A 21,788-nucleotide genomic window follows, 5' to 3' on the forward strand; every position below is an offset into this window, starting at 1 on the left:
ACTCTCTTCTCCAACAGAAGGAATGGTTGGGGAGCTCAGGAAGAAGAGCTATGGGACACCACTGCCTCCTCACATAAGCCGCCAGAAGCAGTCACTTCACTGCCTAATGACAGGACTAGCCCTGCTAGGGTCAAATGACCTACTTGGCGATTAAGAAGCTCTGGGTGCAAGCCACTGTCTTGCCCACTGTAACCAAACTTGCAAAGTAGCTGAGGATAAACTGAGGTGGCTCCATTTATGCTACCCTGAGCTGCTTGGAGGAAGGGCTGGTTGCAAAAGGAATAGATGGCAAAATTCCTCCCAGTGGATAACACGGCAGGGCCTGGGTTCTGTTCTGCCTTTCCTTGCCTCTGCACCTTTGGCTTCATGTGGCTCCACAATGCCTCACAACTCGTCTAATCCTGCGGTCTCTCTTCTTGAAGATACGAAAAACAAACCTACTTTTCATTCCATATCAACACGGAGGCAACATACAATACACTATTTCATACTCTGCAGTTTGTTTTAAAGGCCTTAAGCTATGGCGGAAGGGGGAGAATCTCACATGATCACTGCTTATGACGTGCAGATGATATTTAAAGAGAATTCATATAACGCCTTTGCCTTCCCACCCCCCAAGCAGAGTTCCTTTACTACTTGGACTTACGCCTGCCCCATCCATTTTCTCTCCATCTTCTGTTTTAACTTTGGTTTTTATTGCGTTTCAATATGCTGGTCTCAAGCCTGTCTTAGCATTTACAACACATTGCAAGAAAGAGAGAGAGATGAATTTCTGGTACAAAGTTTGCAGCTGCTGTTGCCATATAGAAGAAGAACTGGAGAAGAATCCATTGGTGGTTGGGTATGTGTTACAAATCAGCTTTTTCATTTAGCAAGCCCCGAGCTTCTGCCAAATTTATAATAAGCAATGGCAGACAATGGCATAAATTAAGGTAAGTGTGTTCTGCTTTCAAAGTGATGCTGTACGGAAGCTGGCAGTTCTGGAATTCTGGAAGTACAGAATATTGCTGTTTAGGGTCCCAGTTGGCCAGACAACCCCACCCTTTCCCAGGATATTCCATTTCATCCCCACTCGCAACAACCAGATGGCAATTCCTTCCTCCATTAGAGCTCTGTGTCTAAATATTTCAGTTCTACTTTTGCAAATCTTAGCATTCCCCCCCAAGCCTGCTGAAAACCTCCTCCTCCTGCAATGGTGTTTTGGTTATGTAATTTACAGGATTTGTCATGAAAGGATTCCGCCTTTCTTGCTTTCACAGTTTAGCTACTGTTTCAATGTACAGTGCTTTGTGTGAGTCACAATCTTTGTGTGTGCCTTCACAAAAGCCCTCTTGAATTATATGCACACTTTAATTCTAGGGCTGCAACATTAAATGCTTCTATTAATCAGCTTTTAATTAATTGGTCTACTTTAACTGAGGGTGACTTTTTAGTCTGAAAAATTATTGTGAATAAATGTACGTAAAGGTAAAGGGTCCAGTCGTAGCCGACTCTGGGGTTGTGGCGCTCATCTCGTTTTATTGGCTGAGGGAGCCGGCGTACAGCTTCCGGGTCATGTGGCCAGCATGACTAAGCCGCTTCTGGTGAACCAGAGCAGCGCACGGAAACGCCGTTTACCTTCCCGCCGGAGTGGTACCTATTTATCTACTTGCACTTGATGTGACCTTCTGATCGGCAAGTCCTAGACTCTGTGTATGTACGTAGCAAGGCTCAAATCCAAGGTTTCCAGTCCCAACCTGGTATCTACCAGGCTAAAGAGATGCATTGCACTCGCCGCAATGGTAAACCTGTGCCCAGGCTGTACTACTTTGGACTGAAGTTGCAGGAATCACAACATGAAATAATTGTTGTTTCTGTGCATGAAAACAATTAGCTTGTCAGGGAGAAAACTATGTCTCTCCCTCAATATGCTAGCTGTCTCTGTGCAAGGACTGTTTTTGTACAGAGAACAGACCCTCCGAGTGACTCATTATTCAGGGACAATCTCGGATTTACAGTAGCTGTCCTGGTTTCTGATTTGATCCCGGAATGTCCCGCTTTTCCTTAGAACGTCCCTATTTTCACTGGAGAAATGTTGGAGAGTACGGAATAGAATGTCCCTGGGGCTTTTTTTCAGCTGGAACTTGCCAGCACCTCTCAGAGAACGAGGGAGGTGTTCATGGTGAGTTCCAGCACTTCTTTTCCTAGAAAAATAGCACTGGACTTCCCTATTTTTGTTGGAGGAGGCTATGTGAGAAGCATTTGCCCATGTGAGCTCCCACTTTCAATCCCAAGGGATAAAGCCCAGATACCAGATACAGTACCTAGGAAACTGCCTTCTATTGATCCAGACCATTGCTCCATGTAGCACAGTATGGTTGACAATGACCAGCAAAGATTCTCCAGGGTTTCAGACAGGGGACAATCGCAGATGTCAGAGATTGAGCATGTGCTCTACCACTGAGTTACTTGGTGAGAAGTAGATCTAGGAGTCCTGTCTCGGTTTGAAGAGCAGCCATTGTGATGTTGTTTGTTTGTTTGCTTGCTTGTAACCTTTCTGTTGCAGCGACACGCTTCAGTATTTCAGCAAGTTGCAGAAACGCCGGGAATTAGAGGCTGTCAACTTGTGGAATGAACCAGTGGACAAGACTCACGTGGAACGGGATGATGATCATAAACTCCACATGTTGCTGGAGAAAAGGTCAAAAACACGCCGGGGATCAGAGGTATGTTGTCCTTGTGCACAGAATATTTTTGTTTGGGGGAGAATTTAATTGCAAGACATTTGCCCACGTACAGTCTGATATGGTTGGTTCATCTGGAGGAATAAGTGCCCGACAAGGATGTCCACAGAAAAGAATTATTGTGTATGTGTGCCCACAAACACAGTGATGCATTGATGTAAGCATTAAAATAATATAAACCGGTTTCTAGCACTCTAGTGTGACCCAAACATAAAAACCAGCATAGGGCTATGCAGGTGGGGTTGGCTAATGGCTTCCATTGAGTGATGCAACATAGACGCAATCTGCATGGGTGGCATGACCTTTAGGAATAGGGGCCTCAGTGGGGTGCAGTGTGTTAATGGTGCACACACAAAGCAGCCCTTTAGAGATCCCTGTAATATATAGGCCTTTCTCCACACATACTTTACATGACGGTGGGCATTTTGCTGAAAAACGCAGCTTAGTGGTTCATTCTTTTGATGGTCTCCTTTATCCTGACAAAGGAATACCGACGCTTGAGCTTTGACATCATCGCTCACCGGCAGATCCGTCGGAAGATGAAGGACCGATGGAAGCATATCCTAGAAGTCTTGGGTACGGTGTCCTTGGGGGATTTCCACCACAGACCAAAGTGGAGAGTGTTAGGAGAGCTATTATCCTTGCTCGCTTTCATTTCTCTCAAGTTTGGTTTTAGTGTTCCACAACTAAAAACTACTAGAGCCTTCTCCCTGTTGACTTTGGAGGGGTGAAGACTATTATTTGCCTATCCTTGGCCACTGTGAGAGCAGGATACTGGATTCCGTTCCTATCCAACAGGGCTGCTCTTGTTATTATTCATTGAGTTGGTTTTGGGACTGGATATGGGCATAAATGATCTCTTCCCAATGTAGGATTCAAAGCTGAAGCAGATGGGCTCCTCACTGTCACGTCCAGCACCTCATATGAATCCCTGCGCAGTCCTCAAGAGGCCCGCAGGATCCACACTGCCCTGGCCGAGCAGACAACCATTTTTGGCTGGCATCGTGGTGGTCCACCCGAGAGATACCTCTTTGTCATTGTAAGTAGAGGACGGATTTGGTAGAAACTTCTCTTGGGGCATGTGCTTGTCTGTGCAGTACATCACCACAGGGACAGAAGCCGTGGGCCTAACCCACAGTGGCATAGAAGCCACCATGGAGGTAGGAGCAGCACGCAAGCTCCTCCAGGTAGCCTGATTGTGGTTTTCAAATAACTGTTTCCAGTGTCATGAAGCCTCTGTGAGTCGCCTCCTTCTAATGTGCTGATTGGCCTTACGAATCCTTTAATATATCTTGCCACCCTCTCCCAAATATTTTTTCCTTTGTCCTCCAAGTTAAGGGTGGCGTTTCCCCTCCTCCTAGTGTTGGGAGTGTGATGCCAAGTTTTCCGTTCAACATAGAGGGTGATGCCTTTAGGACAAAGCAATCCTTTTGAAATTGTCCCCCTTCTGCAGTGTTACGGTAAAAATCTGAGTGCGAGACTGCTCTGCCACTCAGCTCATCGGACTAAGTCCGCGGGTCCCTTTGGAGGAAAATGAGCTCAGCCGGAGACAGGAGCAAGCAGCAGAAGATCCAAGTTTATTGCGAAACAGGTTCAAGGCGAGATTGAACAGCGAAAAAGGGGTGACATGAACTTTTGAAACTTCCCTCCATGTCCCAGAATACAGTGCAAAATACATCCCAGTTACATCATGAATACATTAAAGAGAGGTTGGGTTACACAGATTACATCATGAATACATTAAGAAGAGGTTGGGTTACACAGGATTAACATATGGAGGAGGGAGGGGGGAATATGCAGAGCTGGAGATATGCGCAGATAAGCACATCCTGATGAGAATACAATGGTCCATGTACTAGCATTTCCTGGAGGAAAGGCTTGGCAGAGTGATTTGACAGGATTAGGGTCTTGACACCTTGCTTGAGGGATTATGGAGGACAGGGGAGGTGTGATGGAGTCCTAGAGAAATTGAGCAAATTGGCACGTTGATTTACTATGAATTTTATAGATTTTAGTCCCTTTTGACATTGACAATTGGAAAAAAATTGATATATTGTAGCGAAGAAGAAGGTGAAGATGACATGCCCCCCCCCCTTCCGTATCAGCAGGTAGCCCTGTTAATGGCTAAAAATACGTGGTGTTTGCTTGGTTAGTCAGTTCTCTCGCTTTGAGGAGGAAAGATCTCAGTTTAATCTTTTCCTTTGTCTGGAACAGGACTTTGGTTGATTTCATTGGCATACTATGCCCTTTTAAAATGTGGGGTTTTGGGGGGGGGGTATTAGGTTGTTTTAATTTTGATTATATATTTTGTGGTTTTATATTTTGATTTTGTTTTATGAACCAAACCTCTGGGTATAGGGCGGTATATTAATGATGATAATGATGATGATGGAAAGAAGAATGCTTTGTTCTTTATTTGCAATAATTAAATAATTAAATAAAGGGTGTGCCAGCTCCTGTTTTCTTCTTCTTCTTCTTCTTCTTCTTCTTCTTCTTCTTCTTCTTCTTCGAAGGCCAAATAGTTTATTAGGAACTATTTTCTACAATAAAGGGTGGATGTCTCCTAGGCTAGAAAACAGTCAGAGCAGAATAACAATAAATCACTTTATCTCTGTTTCCCACTTTTGAATGCTTTTAGACTCAGACTTTCTTTAATAAATCTAATTTACATTTTATTACCAGATACTTGTATCTTTGTAGTTAATTACATACTCCAACCCTACCCATTCAGTATTAGGCCTGTGCTACTAAGAACCTGGGAATCTCCCTCGTGACAGAGGCTCCTTGAAGTACTTTGGCCCCTGCCCCAAACAGGGACCATTTCTTCGGTTTGTTTTATATGTGTTTCCCTCACATCCTCTGTCTTTTAAAAGCGGGGTAGAGGCAGTTGGCAACAATTAGTTTTTTGTTTGCTTAAAGATTTGGGGGATCCCTGACCCCTCTGGTGACCCAAGGATTGCCACTCTCCCTCCTTCTATTATTTTACCTCACAATTACTGTGAGGTAAAATGTAATTGAATCTGATATTTACTCCTGCCTTGGTGTGGGCATCATTTTTAAATTTTCTACTTCAGCTGTCTTAGGCCAGCTCTATTGTGGGGTCTCAATGGACCCAACACTATCACCTTTTTTCTTTATTTTTGTCACCTTTCCTCCCCTAGGACAGGCTGCTTCTCCTTGATGTGGGAGATGAATTCCTGTCAGCAGCTCGGCACTTCTACCCCGTGGAGGACGAAGAGGACGATGGCTCTTCCAGCGATGGAGGACCTACAACACCTGGTCCTGTCTTGGTCACAATGAGCAAAGAAGCTCAGGAAGAGATGGAGGAGGGCGTAGATGGGGAATAAGCCAAGGAGAAGACGGAAGTGAGGCAGACACTGAAGAAAGTGCGAAGAGGCGGATGCAACTCAACCTATGGATGGAAGAACGAATGTATTCAGAGTAGACTACTGAACCGCAAACCTGTTGGAAACTCCCTTTGACACAAAGAACTTGCGTCCCCATTTCCTGTTCATGCTTTGCCCTTTTTCTTTTGTATTAATGTCATGAGTTAACAAATAGCATCGTTTCTCACGACGCTCAGTTTGTAGTTTTCTATAAAACAGGAGGTGAACATTTGGAAGGAAAACATAAACCAAAACGTAGAACTGAAATGTTCTCCATGGCCAAAAATGGAGACTGCCTTAATACCTTTACTTTAGGCTTTGCCACTCAAAACTCAGAATAACAACAACAACAACAACAACAATACCCTGCCCATCTGGCTGGGTTCTCCAGCCACTCTGGATGGCTCCCAACAGAATATTAAAAACACGATAAAATATCAGACATTCTCAGGGTGATGAACAATAATATCTCCATATTTTTCCAGGGCGTTTTCTCTTGCCTATGGCAGGGCCAGAGGCTTAGATAATAGAAAGATATCTTTGAGACTCTTTCTTCCCTTTATGAGCTGAACTTTAGTTAGCTATGAGGCTTTCCATGGAGTATAATAAATTACGTATATGACATAGAGGACTTGCAAACTCGTTTTAGCTGAATTCACTTCAGATTCCTTTAGCACTGAGTGTACACAATTCTGGTCATAAGGCTGAGGGTGTGGAGACGCTCCTTCTGCAGTTGTGCTGCACATGCACCAGAATGTGGAATTTCAGCCTACAACGGAGCACATTGAGAGTCTAGACTTGCCGTCCACATGCTTGCTTTAAAAAAATTATTTATAGGCCTTAGTGTGGTTTAAAAAGGGGCAAGCTGTTGTTCCCACTCTGATGCACTGTACAAACTATCCCACTCCACCCACCAATTATTAGCAGACAGGAGTAGCCGGATATATTCAGCAAAATATGCCAGTAAAGGCCAATTAGCTTAATCTGCATGATTTGTACAGCTCACGGGTTTGGGTGTTTGGCACAGAAACTGAGTTACCCTGATGCTCTGTGTTTTGGGGGCCAAGGCTGTTGAGATTTTTTTTAGTTTTGCCCAAAGTTGTTCAACTTTTACCCCCTCCCAAAAATCCCCCCCCCAAAAAAGAGGGAATTTTAAAAGCTATTTTTAAGGAAAATCACTATAATCTAGACTTCCAACATGGGTTGCTATACGTCCAGATTTTCCCAGATATTAAACTGATTTCCACCTGGAAACTCTTTCCGACTGCCGTATTCCGACTATGTATGGGAAATTCTGGATGTATGGCAAGCCTACTCTGTGTGAGAGAGGAGGGCAGGGCAGGAGGTTGTTAGAAGTGGGTTTAATGTACACAACATAGGCATAAAAATGGGGGAGAGTTACCCCCCCCCCGGATGAAGCATAAGCCCCAGGTTCCCAGCTTTCACTTTGAAAAGCAAGTACAGTGGTACCTCAGGTTACAAACACTTCGGGTTACAGACTCCGCTAACCCAGAAGTAGTACCTCATGTTAAGAACTTTACCTCAGGATGAGAACAGAAATCATGTGGCGGCCATGGGAGGCCCCATTAGCTAAAGTGGTACCTCAGGTTAAGAACGGTTTCAGGTTAAGAACGGACCTCCGGAGCGAATTAAGTTCGTAACCAGAGATACCACTGTACATGTTTAGCAGTTGTAGAACCAGAGATGCAAGGCAAAAGGTGTGGGCAGGTATCCCTCTCTTTTGTTTTGAGAGAAGCTTGCGTGTTCCCACCTTTCATTTATGTATGTTTGCTCATATATCCAGGATTTGTCTGTCAGAAATAGCGTCCGGGTGGAATTTCCAAAAATCATGGAAAATCATGGCAACCCATGTTGGAAGTGTGGATATTATTTTTATTTCTGGAAGTGTTGATTTTGATTTTCCTTAAAAATAGCTCAAAAGCTTCAATTTTATTTTATTGAGATTTTGCAAAAAGGAAAAAAGAAAAAGAAAGAAAGCTTAACTTAGACAAGTTCGGCTTTTCACTTTTTGAAATATGGCAGCCTCATGAGAAGAGAAGACTCCCTGGGAAGTTGGGAAAGGAGAAGGGGATGACAGAGGACGAGATGTTTGGGCAGTGTTCTCGAAGCTACTAACGTGAGTTTGACCAAACTGCAGGAGGCAGTGGATGACAGGAGTGCCTGGCATTCTCTGGTCCATGGGGTTATGAAGAGTCCAACACGACTAAACAACAACAACAGCCCTAGAGTATTTGCTTTCTCTACCGCACCTGCAAAAAAAATAATCCTGTGGATGTCCATGGCAAACTACATACATAAATGTTGCCCATTGGCCATGCCTGCCTATAAAATGTTTTTTTCTGTCCTTTCTACAAGAAGGGTTGTTTTCTCTTCTCCTCCTTTTCCCTGTCCATTTTTGTGTGTGCTTCCAGGCCACCTGTTCTCCTTTCATCACCCTCTTCTCTCCAATCTCTCTGTGTACAACCTGTCCCTGATATACAAGCCACCCGGAGCCTGGTGACAGGGATTGCTGCTGTCCCTGCCGCTAATCCCCCTGGCTCCTGTTTCTAAATAGCAGAGTCTCCGTTTGCGGGAAACAAAAGGCCCGGCTGGGGAAATTTCTCCCTTTCTTCTCCTTCCCCACAATATCCCAAGCATGCGATGGACCCAGGATGGCCATTTCCTGGAGTCTGGCTCGCAGGTTTCAAGCATCCAGCCTAGAGGTTGGCAAGAAATGTTGGAAACTGCTCCACTTGTCCCTCTTGGCAGAGACATGCAAACACATATATCTCTTCCTGTCAGTATCCATTCTGACAGCTGAGAACTGCTAGGTAATTAATGAGTCTTCTTCTCCCCCCCCCCCCGTCCCACAAACCTCCAGCTCATTTAACAACTTTCCTTGTGATGATTTTGTTCTTCCTTGTCAAGGTTTCTGTGGTTTTACACCTTTCGCAGGAATCTCGGGCCTCTTGGAAGGGATACTCCTGCCTGTGTGTACAGATGCCCACGTTAACTGTAGCACCCTGGTTTTGAACTGAAGGGATTGAAAACAGAATCACTGAACTGTCAAGTTGCAAGGGGTACCACGAGGATCATCTAGTCCAACCCCCTGCAAAAGCCGGAATCTTTCTCCCAACGTGGGGCACGAACCCACCACTCTGAGCTTAAGAATCTCATCCTCTACCAACTGAGCTATCCAGAGTCAAGTCACATAATACCTTTATATGAATACATTGGTACAGCCACTTTTGAAATATCATATACCCATATCATGGAGCTAAATAGTATGCTTTTTAAAAGAACACAACACAACTGTGTAATGTTCAACTAAACCTGCAATCCAAAATACCCACCTCAGAGTAAGTCTCATTGGCCTCAGAGGGACTTACTTCTGAGCAGATTTGCATAGGATCACACTGTAAAATGACACAGGGGTTGGAGTATCTTAGAGATCTTAGAGCATCCTGTAGGAAGCTAAATGGAAACTCAGTCCGATTTGGTAGGGCGCAGTCGGAAAAGATGGCAACATGCTCTCCTTTGACCCCGCCCCCACAAAAGGCAAGTGAGAAGGGCTAAAACCTCTCTTTCCTGCTGGCCCATTGCCTTCTGAGGCACAGCTGGTAATCCTTTGCATGTGGAACTCCTTGCCCCAAGACTTCTTTGTGTTCTACCAACAAATAAAAGCTTTCTTTTCCCAGTGGCTTTTGGTTCTGCTGTGGCTCAATTTATTTAATTCATCAGCCTGGGTTTATTGTATTCTTGCTCTCTGCTGCATTTGTGTTTTTACTGATGGATTGTTGTTTTTTTTGTATGCCCTTTATATTTTATAAGCCGCTTTGAGCAACTCTTTTTTTGGAGTGGGGAAAGCAAAGTATAACTCTTTGTATAAATAACAAAAGGGCAGTAAGTGTGTGTGTTTTGTTTGTTTTTCCCAACTGCCTAAGCCTTAACAGTCTCGCTCCCTTCTTGGCCCTGAGCAAAGGTCAGCATATTATGATCCTCACTATGGGAAAACAAATAGCTACTCCTCTGGTTTTTTGGCTAGGGGCCTTGTAGGAACAGCAAGCCAAGTTATATTCCCCCTGAGCTACAAGTGTGCTGGTAAGCCTCACATTGATGCTTCACCCAACAGAGTCTACAGCTGCCTCCCCCTCCCCCTTGCACGTTGGGTCTGTTCAACGTGAGCCACTCTGTATGGTATCTGCAATGGGCAAGCAATGTTTTTCCCAAAATGGATGGGGAAGGGAAAGCAGATGCAGCCTCAGTTTCTGTTTGGCCTGGAGAGTTCGTGGGTTTGTCTATGAAGATCTGTCAGCCACCCTACTGCCAGACCATCCTGAACTCTCCCAAATTGTCTGATCTCAGAAGCAAAAAAAGGACCTTCCTGCTTAGTACTTGGATGGGAGAAGGTCTGTCAGCCAGAATACTGTTGAGAGAGAATAGGTCTGCTCTGCTTTATTGTTATTGTTGTTGTTGTTAAAAGTGGAAGTCTGATATTTTGCTATCCTGTACAGATCTACATAGGGACACGGGTGGCGCTGTGGGTTAAACCACAGAGCCTAGGACTTGCCAATCAGAAGGTCGGCGGTTCGAATCCCTGCAACGGGGTGAGCTCCCGTTACTTGGTCCCTGCTCTTGCCAACCTAGCAGTTCGAAAGCACATCAAAGTGCAAGTCGATAAATAGGTACCGCTCCGGCGGGAAGGTAAACGGTGTTTCCGTGTGCAGCTCTGGTGTCAGCATTCCATTGCGCCAGAAGCGGCTTAGTCATGCTGGCCACATGAGCAGGAAAAACTGTCCGCGGAGCGGACAAAAAGCTGCTCCCTCGGCCTGTAAAGCGAGATGAGCGCCGCAACCCCAGAGTCGTTCGCGACTGGACTTAACTGTCAGAGGTCCCTTTACCTTTTAATAAACGAGATCCTTGGACAAGAGGGTGATACATGTTAGTTCATTTTGCTGCAGTTTGTAACTTTCTCTCCCCCCCCAACCCTTTGGGTTGATGAGGGAAAATGGGCTGCAGCCTGCAGGCTGAGTTTCAGGGGAATCAGCAGAACTGCTTCACCCAGACCAGAAGTCTCCTGTTTCCACTGCCATCCACACCACTTTCCACGTGCTGGATGCTCTGACCTTTGGTCACCTTGGAGGGGTTTGTGCTGTTATGTTAGGAAGTGGTCCCACGTGGAGGGGAATGCTTTAAAAAGAAAATTGGGGGGGGGGAGAGGAACAGCACACAGAGCAGGCAGTTACCGCCTAGAAAGTTGTGCGCATGGTTGTGCATGTGCTAATCTGCCAGGATTATCTTTTCATGGTCTATTTCATGTCCTTCGGAGACAACCGCTCTGGCCCTCCCTACTCACCTGCCACCCAAATAAACAAAATACAGTTTGCTTCTCCCTCCAGAAAAGGACACGCTGATAGTCCCCTGCCAAGTCCTTATTCTATTTTTAAAGCACAATCCCATTTAAAGACCAAGGCGAGAAAGAGAGAAGGGAGCATCTTTCCAAATACAGAAGTACAAGAATGCTTTTAAATCAGGGGAAGCTGATAAGAATGTGTGCTTAGGAAGAGGGAAGGCTCTGCTCCAGTTATGAGAGGTCAACATCCATAAAGTTAATGGGGTGGTTGGTGGTGGGGGAGGGGGGCAAACCCTGATAAGGTGTATTCTTGATTAGTGACCAAAATGTCTATCATGATGGCCTGTATGTATAAAAAGGTTATTTGTTTATTTGGGGGGGGGGGGAGAAACAAACTGCCTCGACTGCTCCATTTCAGACCGCAGGTGTGTGCTCTCATCTGCAGGTCCTCTTTCTAAGGCAAGATTCCCAATTTGCATTTTTCAAAATAATACCACCAGACCCTCCATGTGTCCCTTTTTTCCAGGGATAGTCCCGGATTTACAGAAGCTCTTCCAGTTTCTGATTTGATCCCGGAATGCACCACTTTTCCTTAGGATGTCCCTATTTTCACCGGATAAATATTGGAGGGTATGGAGTTAAGCAGTCCCCGAGCCAAGGAGATAAGTGACTATACAAGCTTCAAGAGACGTCTGAAGGCAGCCCTGTATACAGAAGTTTTTTTTAGTGTTTCATGTTTTATTCTGTTTTTATATATGTTGGAAGCTGTCCAGAGTGACTGAGGTGGGGTATTATTATTTATTTATTTATTTATTTATTTATTTATTTATTTATTTATTTATTTAACAGGACATCCCTACTTTTATCAGAGGAATGTTGGACGGTTGCAACACAGAAACCGAAACGCATCAGTCTTCTGAAATTCACACTTCTCTGAATTTTGCAATGCGGCTCTCCAGCTAAGAAACATGTACCAAAAACACACACACGAGCTGGGATAAAGTGTGCATATAAATGCATATGATAGTGAAAAGAACATACAAACTGCATTGTATGAAGGGGAATTGCTTGACAATCCTGTGTATGTTAGGCAAATTTGCATGCAAAGCTGTGCACACCAGGGGAAATTCTCATTAAAATGCTAATGAATTCTCACGAGGTCTTTTTAAAACATTGCCAACGGATGTGGAAAATGGGATTTAAGACTGGGAAAACTGGGAAAGGAAACGCCACTTGCTGCTGTCTGTTCCTTTTTTGCAGCTGTAGGAGCTCGGTGGTCTTCAGCCCTTTCAGACGCCGTTGGGTTTCACCTTAGACCAGACCGTGGCACAGCAGTGGGTCCTGACCCCCCAGTGTCCTAGCTGACAGCATCTCTTTTGCTCTAACCCTTCAGCAGTGCCCCCCTCCCCCATATATATAAATAGTATTCAGGAATCCTGGCTCTGATCCTGCCGAATCACACTGTCCTCCCAGTAGAATTGCTAGAAGGATTTGGCAGCCTTGTTGGTTTTGGGTTATATAAGTCCCTCCCGGCCCACTCCATACTTTGTACCATTGCCAAATGCCCTGGCCCTGCTCTGGCATCACGAACCTGGCCCAAAGGCTTGGATTAGCTGTCCCATCCCTTCCTCCTCCCACCGCAGGGTCTCGCCCACATCCCCAAGGGGCCAGATCACCAGGCCTGCCCCGTTATGCCCATCATCCTAGTGACCTTGGGCTCCTCACGGGCAGAGACATGTGAAGGCTGGGCTGCAAAGGGTAGCCCGAGCCTGTACATATCAGGCTATCTTTGGGGTCGGTCGCCAAGGTCTGCCCTAACTTTGGTTACTGTTTGTCAGAGACAGTTTGGTTTCAGAGGTTGCTAGGGAAGGGGGGAGCTTGTGCATGGAGTGGGGTGGTTATTATCTGAGTACAAGTGGGACCAACAACAAAACGTTGCACTGTGTTCCTCCTCAATGTTCCAACCAGCTAGCCATGCCCTCTTCCAGGATACCATTCCCTCCTGTCTTCCCCACTTGTGTATCCCGAGTTGGTAGCCATTACATGTCCCTGAGTATGATCAGGTCCTATTGCACTGTGGAGTGTTCCTCTCCAGTGTTCCAGCCAGCCAGCCATGCCCTCTTCTAGGATACCATTCCATTCCCTCTGCCCCATTTGTGTGTCCCAAGTTAGGAGCCATTACATGTCCTTGAGTATGCTCAGGTCTGTTGCATGCTTCCCTCAGACCACTACACAGGTTGCTGGACAAGATGAGCCACTGAGATGACCCCACTATTCTTATGACAAATGTGGCACTGCCCCACCACCTTTGATCTGCCCTTGGCCAGCCCCCACCTGCATGCCTTCTTACTCACAAGAAGCCCAGAGGGTGGCCTTCCTTGCCTGCCAGCACCGTCCTCCTTAGCCTCAGAGTTGCCCTTGCAGCACTCAGCAGGGGGACAAAACTAAAATGAGTTGGCTCTGGCTCTGCCTACTGCTCAACTGCTCCAGTGCTTTTTTTCTCTGAGGGTACTCAGGGGTTATGTAGTATTGGCACCTCTCCCCCCCCCCCATGTTAAAAGTGTGGCACTTACTGTAACAACTAAGCAGTACCGGCACCTGTTTTTCTTTTAAAAAGGCACTGGCATGCCCTACCATTTTTGTTGGGCACCATACATCACTGTCTTGACTTCTTTGGCCATGTGAAAATTACAGAAGCAAGGCTGCTTGCCCCATTCCTGCTGTGTGTATGTGTGTGTGTGTGTGTAGGGGCTGCTGTTTGCACCTTGCAAAACAATTAGAGCCCCAACAGAATTCTGGGATATATTTACACATGTGACAAACCCGAATGTGATCCACCCTTCCGAAGGAGATAAACACATTCCGCGCTGCTCTCGCCATTCCTTAAGAGCACAATGCCAAGGCATGGTCTTGTCAGACAGCAACCCCTACAAAGGTTAGGGGCTGAATGCTGTTAGGCTGAATTTCTAGAGGCGTAGCTGCCTTGGCAGCAGAAGCAACAAAGAGGTCTGCAGCCTAAGGAAAACAACAACAAATATAGGACAAAGCTGCCTTATACCAATGGCCTATTGGTCTGTATTGTGTTATTAAAAAAATAAATAAATAAATAAAGGGACACACATTCCACAGAAAACCAATCCTTCATTCTTCAAAATTAGGAAATATTCTCTGAAGAAATAGACACTTTATTTTAGTACATAGGTCAATACCAATGCCATTTTGGCTCTCTTGGTAACCCCAAATATTTCCCCTGCAGTAAAAGGAAATATCCTGGGAAAACCTATTCTTTTCACCTACAAATCTATCAAAACCTGTGTATGAATAGGAGAGGTCTATGACAATGGTTTCAGAAACTAGGGGATTTACCATTTCAAAAGAATGATCCAGACTGGCCCGTGTAATGCATTCGGCAAGCATTGTCATGGATCTTGACAGACAGCAGACAGGCCACATGCTCAAATTTCTGTTGTAGACCGCCTCTTTTTGTAACGATTATATGATGCTTTTGGGTGGTCTTTGGCTAAGGGCTTGGGCAATTTCTAAAATCTTTAAAAGTTGTTACACACTTTTGTTCTGGTTCCTCACCATCGTGAAAGGTGGTGGTGGTGGTGGGACTCTGTTGTCACACAAAAATAAAGATATCCCTTCCTCCTTTCTGCTCATTCCTGCCTCCACCCATTCTTCTCTGACCAATCATGGACATAGAGGACTCTGAGTCCCTTGGGAGATTTGGGCTGTAAAAGGCAACACCAAATTTTCGTATGACTTAGGGTGGATCTTCACACAAGAAAAAAACACACACTATAAGTAAGTCAGAAATTAAATTGTTATAACAAATAAAGAAAACGCTATGGGAAATTGCAAATATATATATTTTTTAAATTATTTGCTCTCCAGCACCATATGGTGTTGCATGTTGATAACGCATTCCAAAAGCTGTTTTTTAACTAATGTAGCTGAGTCCATAGTCCACAATGCCTGGCAGTAGCTCTCCAGAATTTTAAATAAGTCTTTCAGTCTCTGTCTGCAGGCACCAGGGTTTGAACCTGTGGCCTTTAGGATACAAATCACAGGCTCTGCTACTGAGCAGCCCTTCCCTTGTGGCACTTTTAAGACTAGCAAATATATTATGGCAGAAAGAGTAGTCCACTTGACTCCACAAAACCTTATGCCACAATCCAATTTTAAAGTCTTTTAAGATGCCGCAAAACTCACTGTTGTTTTCACAAAGGCTGGAGACAGACGTAGGCCTTTCCAGTGAACTCAACGGCTGCATTGTGAGGTGTTTCTTTTCAAACTCCACATGACGTCCAATGCTAAGCCTGCCTTCAGTCATAGATTTACTCCCTGGATATGTCCTGGATATCCTTAGGAAGTCACAGATTTCAACAAGGGTCTTCATGCTTTGATCATTGTGAACATGCAGTTAGCTAGCTATAAACTGTTAGCTAATGAATCGGCTCAGGCACATTTTCAACAGGGGATTTCTGGAGTTGGGTGGAGATTTCGGTGAGGGGGGGGGGAATATTTGCTGATTCAAAGGTCTCTTCTCAACAACATCCAGGACACAGTTGCAAAAATATGTTGTGACTTAAAAGGACATCTTCCAATCACTTTTTTTTGTGTGTGTGTGTCTCCGTGGGTTGTGTTTAACTAACTTTTACTCAGCGTATACCCATGTGGCTATACTATGCTGTTAGTTGAATGCAGCCCATAATAATTGGGGAGGTCCATGTTCCTGTGCAGTACCTGTGTGTATGTGTGTTTGAAGAGGGACTTCCATTCACACATCCTGGTGTGGGGCTGGCTGTGATGGAAGAGTGCTTGTTTTGAGGGCGTTTTACCTCTAGTAAGTAAGGAGGATGTTGCATTAATACACGTGTAGTAGCAGCTCCAGGAGGGAGAGAGCCCAAATGGAGACACAGAAGCAGCTTAATCCTGCCCCTTCCCACTGTTTCCCTACTGCAGTTCTTGCCCCTGTGGGCTCCTCCTTCCACCGCAAAGTTCCAGAAATGTTCATTTGTAAGGGTAAATAAACCATGTTACTTTCCCTTTTTCCCCAATGGAAGTCACGTGAACAGCTGCATGCTCCTTGACCAACGCGAGCTGGACTGAACCAAACTATGCCACCCAATTTGATGTTGTGTTTCCGAAAGCAGCAAGGGAAGGTTTGGTTGGTTTTGCTTTGCTTCCTAAGGTGTGTTGCAGCATGAAGTGAACTGAGAGACTTGGCTTTCTTCATAGCTGGGACACCAGCTTCCATTCCTTTGCACCCGTTGGACTTCTGCGTCACTCTTAAGGGCGCACATCCCTTGAGCATGCAAAAGAGAGATGAGCAACTTTGTGGGCAACCTAACAATAACACAAGGTCTTTGAAATTAAGGAGACGTTTTTTCTGTCATTCCCTTCATTTTTATTTATCTTATAAGAATACAATAAATCACCATACAGCATTCCACTATGATCAATATTTTTTACTTTCTTCAAAAGTAAAGCAAAGGACAAGAAATACAGGGCATGGGGAGGTATTCACAGTGGATTTCTCTACAATTCTTAATGATTTGTCTATAGTTTATCATACCCTATGGGGAGGAGTCAGGTGTAAAACCACATCTGTTTCTTGAACCTCTTCTGTCCAGGTTAAACCCTCTTCCTTTCCTTCTCTATTAGCCCCTTAATTCAACTTTGGCTCATCTTCAACATCCCAAGATGCAGATGTTCCTCATTATAAATGCACTGGGAAATTTTTACTGAGTCCCCGTACCCCAAGTCAGGTCTATCTGGGGAGGAGGGTAAGAAAACACCACTTCAGAAGTTGTTTAGTCCCATTAACCTCTCCCCATTCCTCAAGTACAACATTCAGATTCCTCTCCACCCACCAAACACCTGTGCAGGCCACATCGGCTAAAACATAACCAGGAGCATCGCCAATGTCTTCCATACGCTCTCACTTGCCGCTAACCCATCAACCTTCCTCTTCTTTCTGCAAGGAACCCTCGCTCTCTCCTGCTAAGCTCACGAAGCAGGGTTCCCATCACCATCCATCTGCAAATGGTGTTTCACCCAGCTATGTGAAACCACAGGGATGAGGGCCCTCCACCTGCTTTGTATATGACATTCTTGTTGTTTTCTTTTTCTCTCTCCTTTAATTCAGGGGCTCTCCCTAACTCTCCCTGGGGAGGGAGTCCTTTTTAAAAATAAAATAAAAACACCACCGCAATGCACGGTGCAGAAAGGAAAGCACTGGTGGCAGAAGTGCACGATGCTGTACATCTAATATATACATTCACACACAGAGATAGTCCTAGTCCTATCCTTGCCCCCACCCCCAAGAGTTCTCCATTGGAGTCATCAAGGTGGCTTCAATCCTACCAAACCTTTTCTATGTGCCTGGGCCCCTTCGGATTGTCCTCATGCAGCAACAGATGTGGGGGGCCACCACCCCCAAGGCCTCCAAGCCAGTTCCCGAAGGAAAGTCCTTGCGTTGGGGAAGGGTCCCGTACGCTCAGCCTCTCTGGGCATCCTGAGACATGGAACGGGAGAAGGAGCGGGGCAAGCCTTTCTTGAAGTCGGGGCAGGTGGGCTGGATGACCAGGGGCAGCTCCTTGGTGATCTCGGCCACAGATTTCTTGTCGAGACACACGCCAGTCGCCGGCAAGGACTCCACAGACTCTGAGGGGGTCGGGGTGAGCTCCCTGGCGCTTAGCTTGGCCGGTGTGAAGATGGGCAAGGGCAAAGGCCTCTGGTAGGGCAGGTGGTAGGAGGTCAGAGGTTCGCCCAGCAGACCCAAGCGAAGGATGCCCCATGGAGACCTCTGCACTATGACCCGGGCTTCCTGTTGCTGGCGGTAGGTTTCTCTGTGCTGTTTGTCTGCTTCAAACCGAGACCAGCTGTGGAGAGAAGGAGTGGAGAATTAATCATAGATTCACCCCACAGCTCGGCTTCAGGCAGGGGTGCCCAAACTTTTTTTTCTTTTTTTAAAAAAGCTTTTTATTAAGCAATTTCAACATAACAAATTATCAAACCATATAATCGCATACATTATTTTTTCCTCCTCCCCTCCCTCCCCCCTCCCCCCAAGGACTTCCCTCAGCTCCTCTCTCTGATTTCTCCCCACATATTATTCTCTGTATGTTATAAAGTTATACATATCCTTACCTTATCTATCTATCATGTTCTCAACCAATAAATTTGTGTATGTTTATTCAAAACCTGCCAAGGAGTCCAGTTCATTTTGTTGTCTTTTTAGATAATTTGTAAAAAGTTCCCATTCTTCCTTAAAGTCACAGTTGTCCTTTTCCCTCAGTTTGTATGTCAATTTAGCCAACTCTGCATAGCTCATCAGCGGCAAGAGTCTTGATAACACACAAACTTTTTTCAAAGAGGGCCAGATTTGGTGAAGTGAGCACATGTGAGGGCCAACCACAGTTGTTGACCTTTTTTTAGGATTGAAGTTCTTTCGGGATTTTACTCCAAAAAATAAACTGCCACAGGGGATGGATTAAAATGACCGGCGGGCCGGATTAGGCCCCCCAAAGAGACTTTGGGGACATGCCTGCAGCATCTCCAGGTGGGGCTGGGAGAGACTTCTGTCCCAATCCCTGGAGAGCCACTGCCAGTCCCTGTAGATAGTTCTAAGCTAGATGGCCCAATGGGTTTTATTCAGTTTAACACAGCTTCCTAGGTTCCTATGCTCTTCTTTGCTGAAAAGCTTGACAAGCAGAGCAGCCATCTGACAGTGATGTGCTAGCTGCATCCAGTGTTACAGATCCCACGCTGAGCAACACCTCCTTCTGTTATTCCGTGCACCCCAAAGCCCCCTCTCCCAGCCTTAAAACCCCCCACACCTTACCATCCCAGCCCTAGCCTGGCAAATACGATTAGACTGCTTCATACCGGGAGAAATACTTTCTCCCCTGTTTTCATACTCATACAAGTGTGATATCCTTGCAAAGGGTTAGAAAGGAAAGGGACAGATTAACCGGAGGACAGATGTAGCACTCAAAACCAAACCACCACAATCGCTAAAAGCAGAGGCTCCGCTTTCATTGTCAGAGGTGAGCGATGCAGTGGCTGCATTTGCTGAGGGCACCAAATTATTCAGTGGGGGGAAAGCAAACAGTGCCTGGAAATTAGCTCCGAAAGGATCTCTACAAGCTGAGTGAATGGGTAATGAAATGTCCAATGTGCCTCAATGTGATGCACACTGGGGCAAAAAAGCCCCCTAACTTTATACACTGATGGGGCCTGAGCTGTCTCTTTGACAGAAAGAGTCTGGCACCTCCAAGACTTGACTGTATCATAGAACCATCGAGCTGGCAGGGACCCCAAGAGCAATGCATGTTTAACCTCTCCCAATACTTGGCTTTATCTAGGCTTCCTCGGGGGGACCCAGCCAGTAGACTTCTGTAACAAACACAAAGCCGCCTGGCTGGATTATAACAGTTTAGACCAAGCCTATCATCCCAACCGGACCCAAGCCCAACACTCACCCTTCCTCAGGCCTAGCGGTGAGTGAGAGGTCCTTCCATTCCGCACTGAAGGATTCCTTCCGGGATGTGTCTCTCTCGGATACCTGGCAGCTCAGCTCTGCTGCGGCCAGGTTCCCTGAGCTGCGAAGGACCACGCTCTTTCCGTGCATTGTTGCGTCTGGGCTTCTGCTCGAACTAGGATGCGTTCTCGGAGTCTCCCTTCGGTCTGGTCTATTGTCCCTGCTGCGGGTGATTTATATAGGTTTCCTGAATGCCGATTCCAGAGGGGTTGGCATTCAGAGCTATATCGGTCTTGCAAAGTCACCGGTGGAGCATTCTGATACCGGACACCTCCCCTCCCTTCCCCTGGGTGCGTTTGCTACTGGAAACCAAATCTGTGACGTGACAATATTTTTAATACACATTTAACCCTGTCATTTCCTGGCAGCAACTTGTGGCTGTCGACGGGTCATTTCATTAATTTAGCACGGAAGATCAAAACATGCACTATTCTGAGCTGGGAGCTGGAGAGACACTGTAGAAATAATGTTCGTTGCCATTTAATTTGGTGCATCCAATCTGGGCCCACTGGAAGCCAAGATACGAGTATTTCTTTCGATTCTCAAGAGGGATACCAGGCCATTGCCTAGAGAAATATCTCTTTCAATTGCTGAGGCTAAGCACCAGAAACATATGAGGCACTCTCCCTTTGCGGTTTCCAACAATGGGTCTGTCACTGTGAGAACAGGATGCTGGAATAGATGGGCCATTGGCCTGATCCTGCAAGCTCTCCTTATGTTCTTATGACTGCTATTTAGAAGCATTACTGCCTCTAACTGTGGAGGCAGGTCATAGCGACAGCTTTCGATAGCCCTCTCCTCCATGAATTTGTCTAATCCTCTTTTAAAGCTGGTGGCTGTCTCTGGCTCCTCCAAATAGTGAAGCCATGGCAGTATTTGACAATCAGCACACAGCGGTATATGCAGTGGTTTATGCAGCATGAGACTGTGGAATAGATGTCGATATTTAGTTTTTGACAACTTATGGGTGCCCATATTCGTCACCTGCCCAAAGAACCAAGTCACCAATGTCTAATGCAGTGGGAAGTTCACATTTCCTCGGTGGCAAGAGGAGCATGTGTGGCATTGCCCTCTAACAATATGGACGCCCTAAGGAAAAGTGGGACATTCCAGGATCAAATCAGAAACTGGGGTGGATTCTGTAAATCCAGGACTGTCTCTGGAAAATGGGGACACTTGAAAGGTCTGAGATCTGGATTCTAATCTTTGATCAGCAGTGGATTTTACTTCCCTTGTATCATCTGTAAAATGGGAATCACTTCAAGGGTAAGTAGTGATTTCGAAGGAGGTGGAGCATTTCATGTGAAATCTAGTTGATTACCAGGGAAAATGCAAATGTTTAATCTCCCCGCTTTCTCTTGATCACTCTTCATCTCAGATGGGAAGGTTTTTTGAGAAAATACTTGGTTGCCGGAAGAAGACTGCAGTGACATGTGGCCTCATCCATGTTGATAATGAGAACGCTTACCATTATGATCTCATGTGCTGCAGGGATACTAATTTCTGTAATGTACATGACCCTGTATATGATCTCATATGTTCCTACGATGTCACTATGCAGACATGAAATCTCAGCAGAATTTCTGGAACTTTCTGGAGAATGAAACGAACTTAGGTGTCCTGCCTCTGACAAAGAGAAGTTACGAGCAAGGGGATGCGATTCAGAAAGGCATTTGGTGATGGATGGATGGAAGGGTTACGGGATTCACTGGCTGGAGAGGTTTGCACTGAGCCAGCACAGCTGAGTAACGACGCGTCTGGGGGATGAAGTCATT

General features: G+C 45.6%; 2 protein-coding genes across 2 annotated transcripts; one reads left to right on the forward strand and one right to left on the reverse strand.

Annotated features, from left to right (window-relative positions):
• The first annotated feature begins 593 nt into the window (after positions 1 to 593).
• LOC310829865 (melanoregulin-like) lies at positions 594 to 6,733 on the forward strand. Its single transcript, XM_083708898.1, has 5 exons — positions 594 to 841; positions 2,546 to 2,705; positions 3,209 to 3,299; positions 3,596 to 3,762; positions 5,885 to 6,733. The coding sequence occupies exons 1-5, from the start codon at positions 765 to 767 to the stop codon at positions 6,068 to 6,070; spliced, it is 681 nt and encodes a 226-aa protein (XP_083565024.1). The 5' UTR covers positions 594 to 764; the 3' UTR covers positions 6,071 to 6,733.
• Positions 6,734 to 16,851: 10,118 nt separating this feature from the next.
• On the reverse strand, positions 16,852 to 20,289 carry TCAP (titin-cap). The gene is made up of 2 exons (XM_083708888.1): positions 19,955 to 20,289; positions 16,852 to 18,352 (listed from the first exon to the last, which is right to left on the reverse strand). Exons 1-2 carry the CDS (start codon positions 20,101 to 20,103, stop codon positions 17,968 to 17,970), a joined length of 534 nt encoding a protein of 177 aa, XP_083565014.1. The 5' UTR covers positions 20,104 to 20,289; the 3' UTR covers positions 16,852 to 17,967.
• Positions 20,290 to 21,788: the final 1,499 nt, after the last annotated feature.

Source organism: Podarcis gaigeae (assembly GCF_964106915.1).
Source record: "Podarcis gaigeae genome assembly, chromosome: 13".
Lineage (NCBI taxonomy): Eukaryota > Metazoa > Chordata > Lepidosauria > Squamata > Lacertidae > Podarcis > Podarcis gaigeae.

Coding starts and splice junctions, on each gene's coding strand:
- LOC310829865 (XM_083708898.1), top strand. CDS start 765: ATGAATTTCTGGTACAAAGTTTGCAGCTGCTGTTGCCATATAGAAGAA. Junction 842..2,545: donor AAGAATCCATTGGTGGTTGG/GTATGTGTTACA, acceptor TTTCTGTTGCAG/CGACACGCTTCAGTATTTCA. Junction 2,706..3,208: donor AAACACGCCGGGGATCAGAG/GTATGTTGTCCT, acceptor ATCCTGACAAAG/GAATACCGACGCTTGAGCTT.
- TCAP (XM_083708888.1), bottom strand. CDS start 20,103: ATGCACGGAAAGAGCGTGGTCCTTCGCAGCTCAGGGAACCTGGCCGCA. Junction 18,353..19,954: donor ACCGCTAGGCCTGAGGAAGG/GTGAGTGTTGGG, acceptor TTCTCTCCACAG/CTGGTCTCGGTTTGAAGCAG.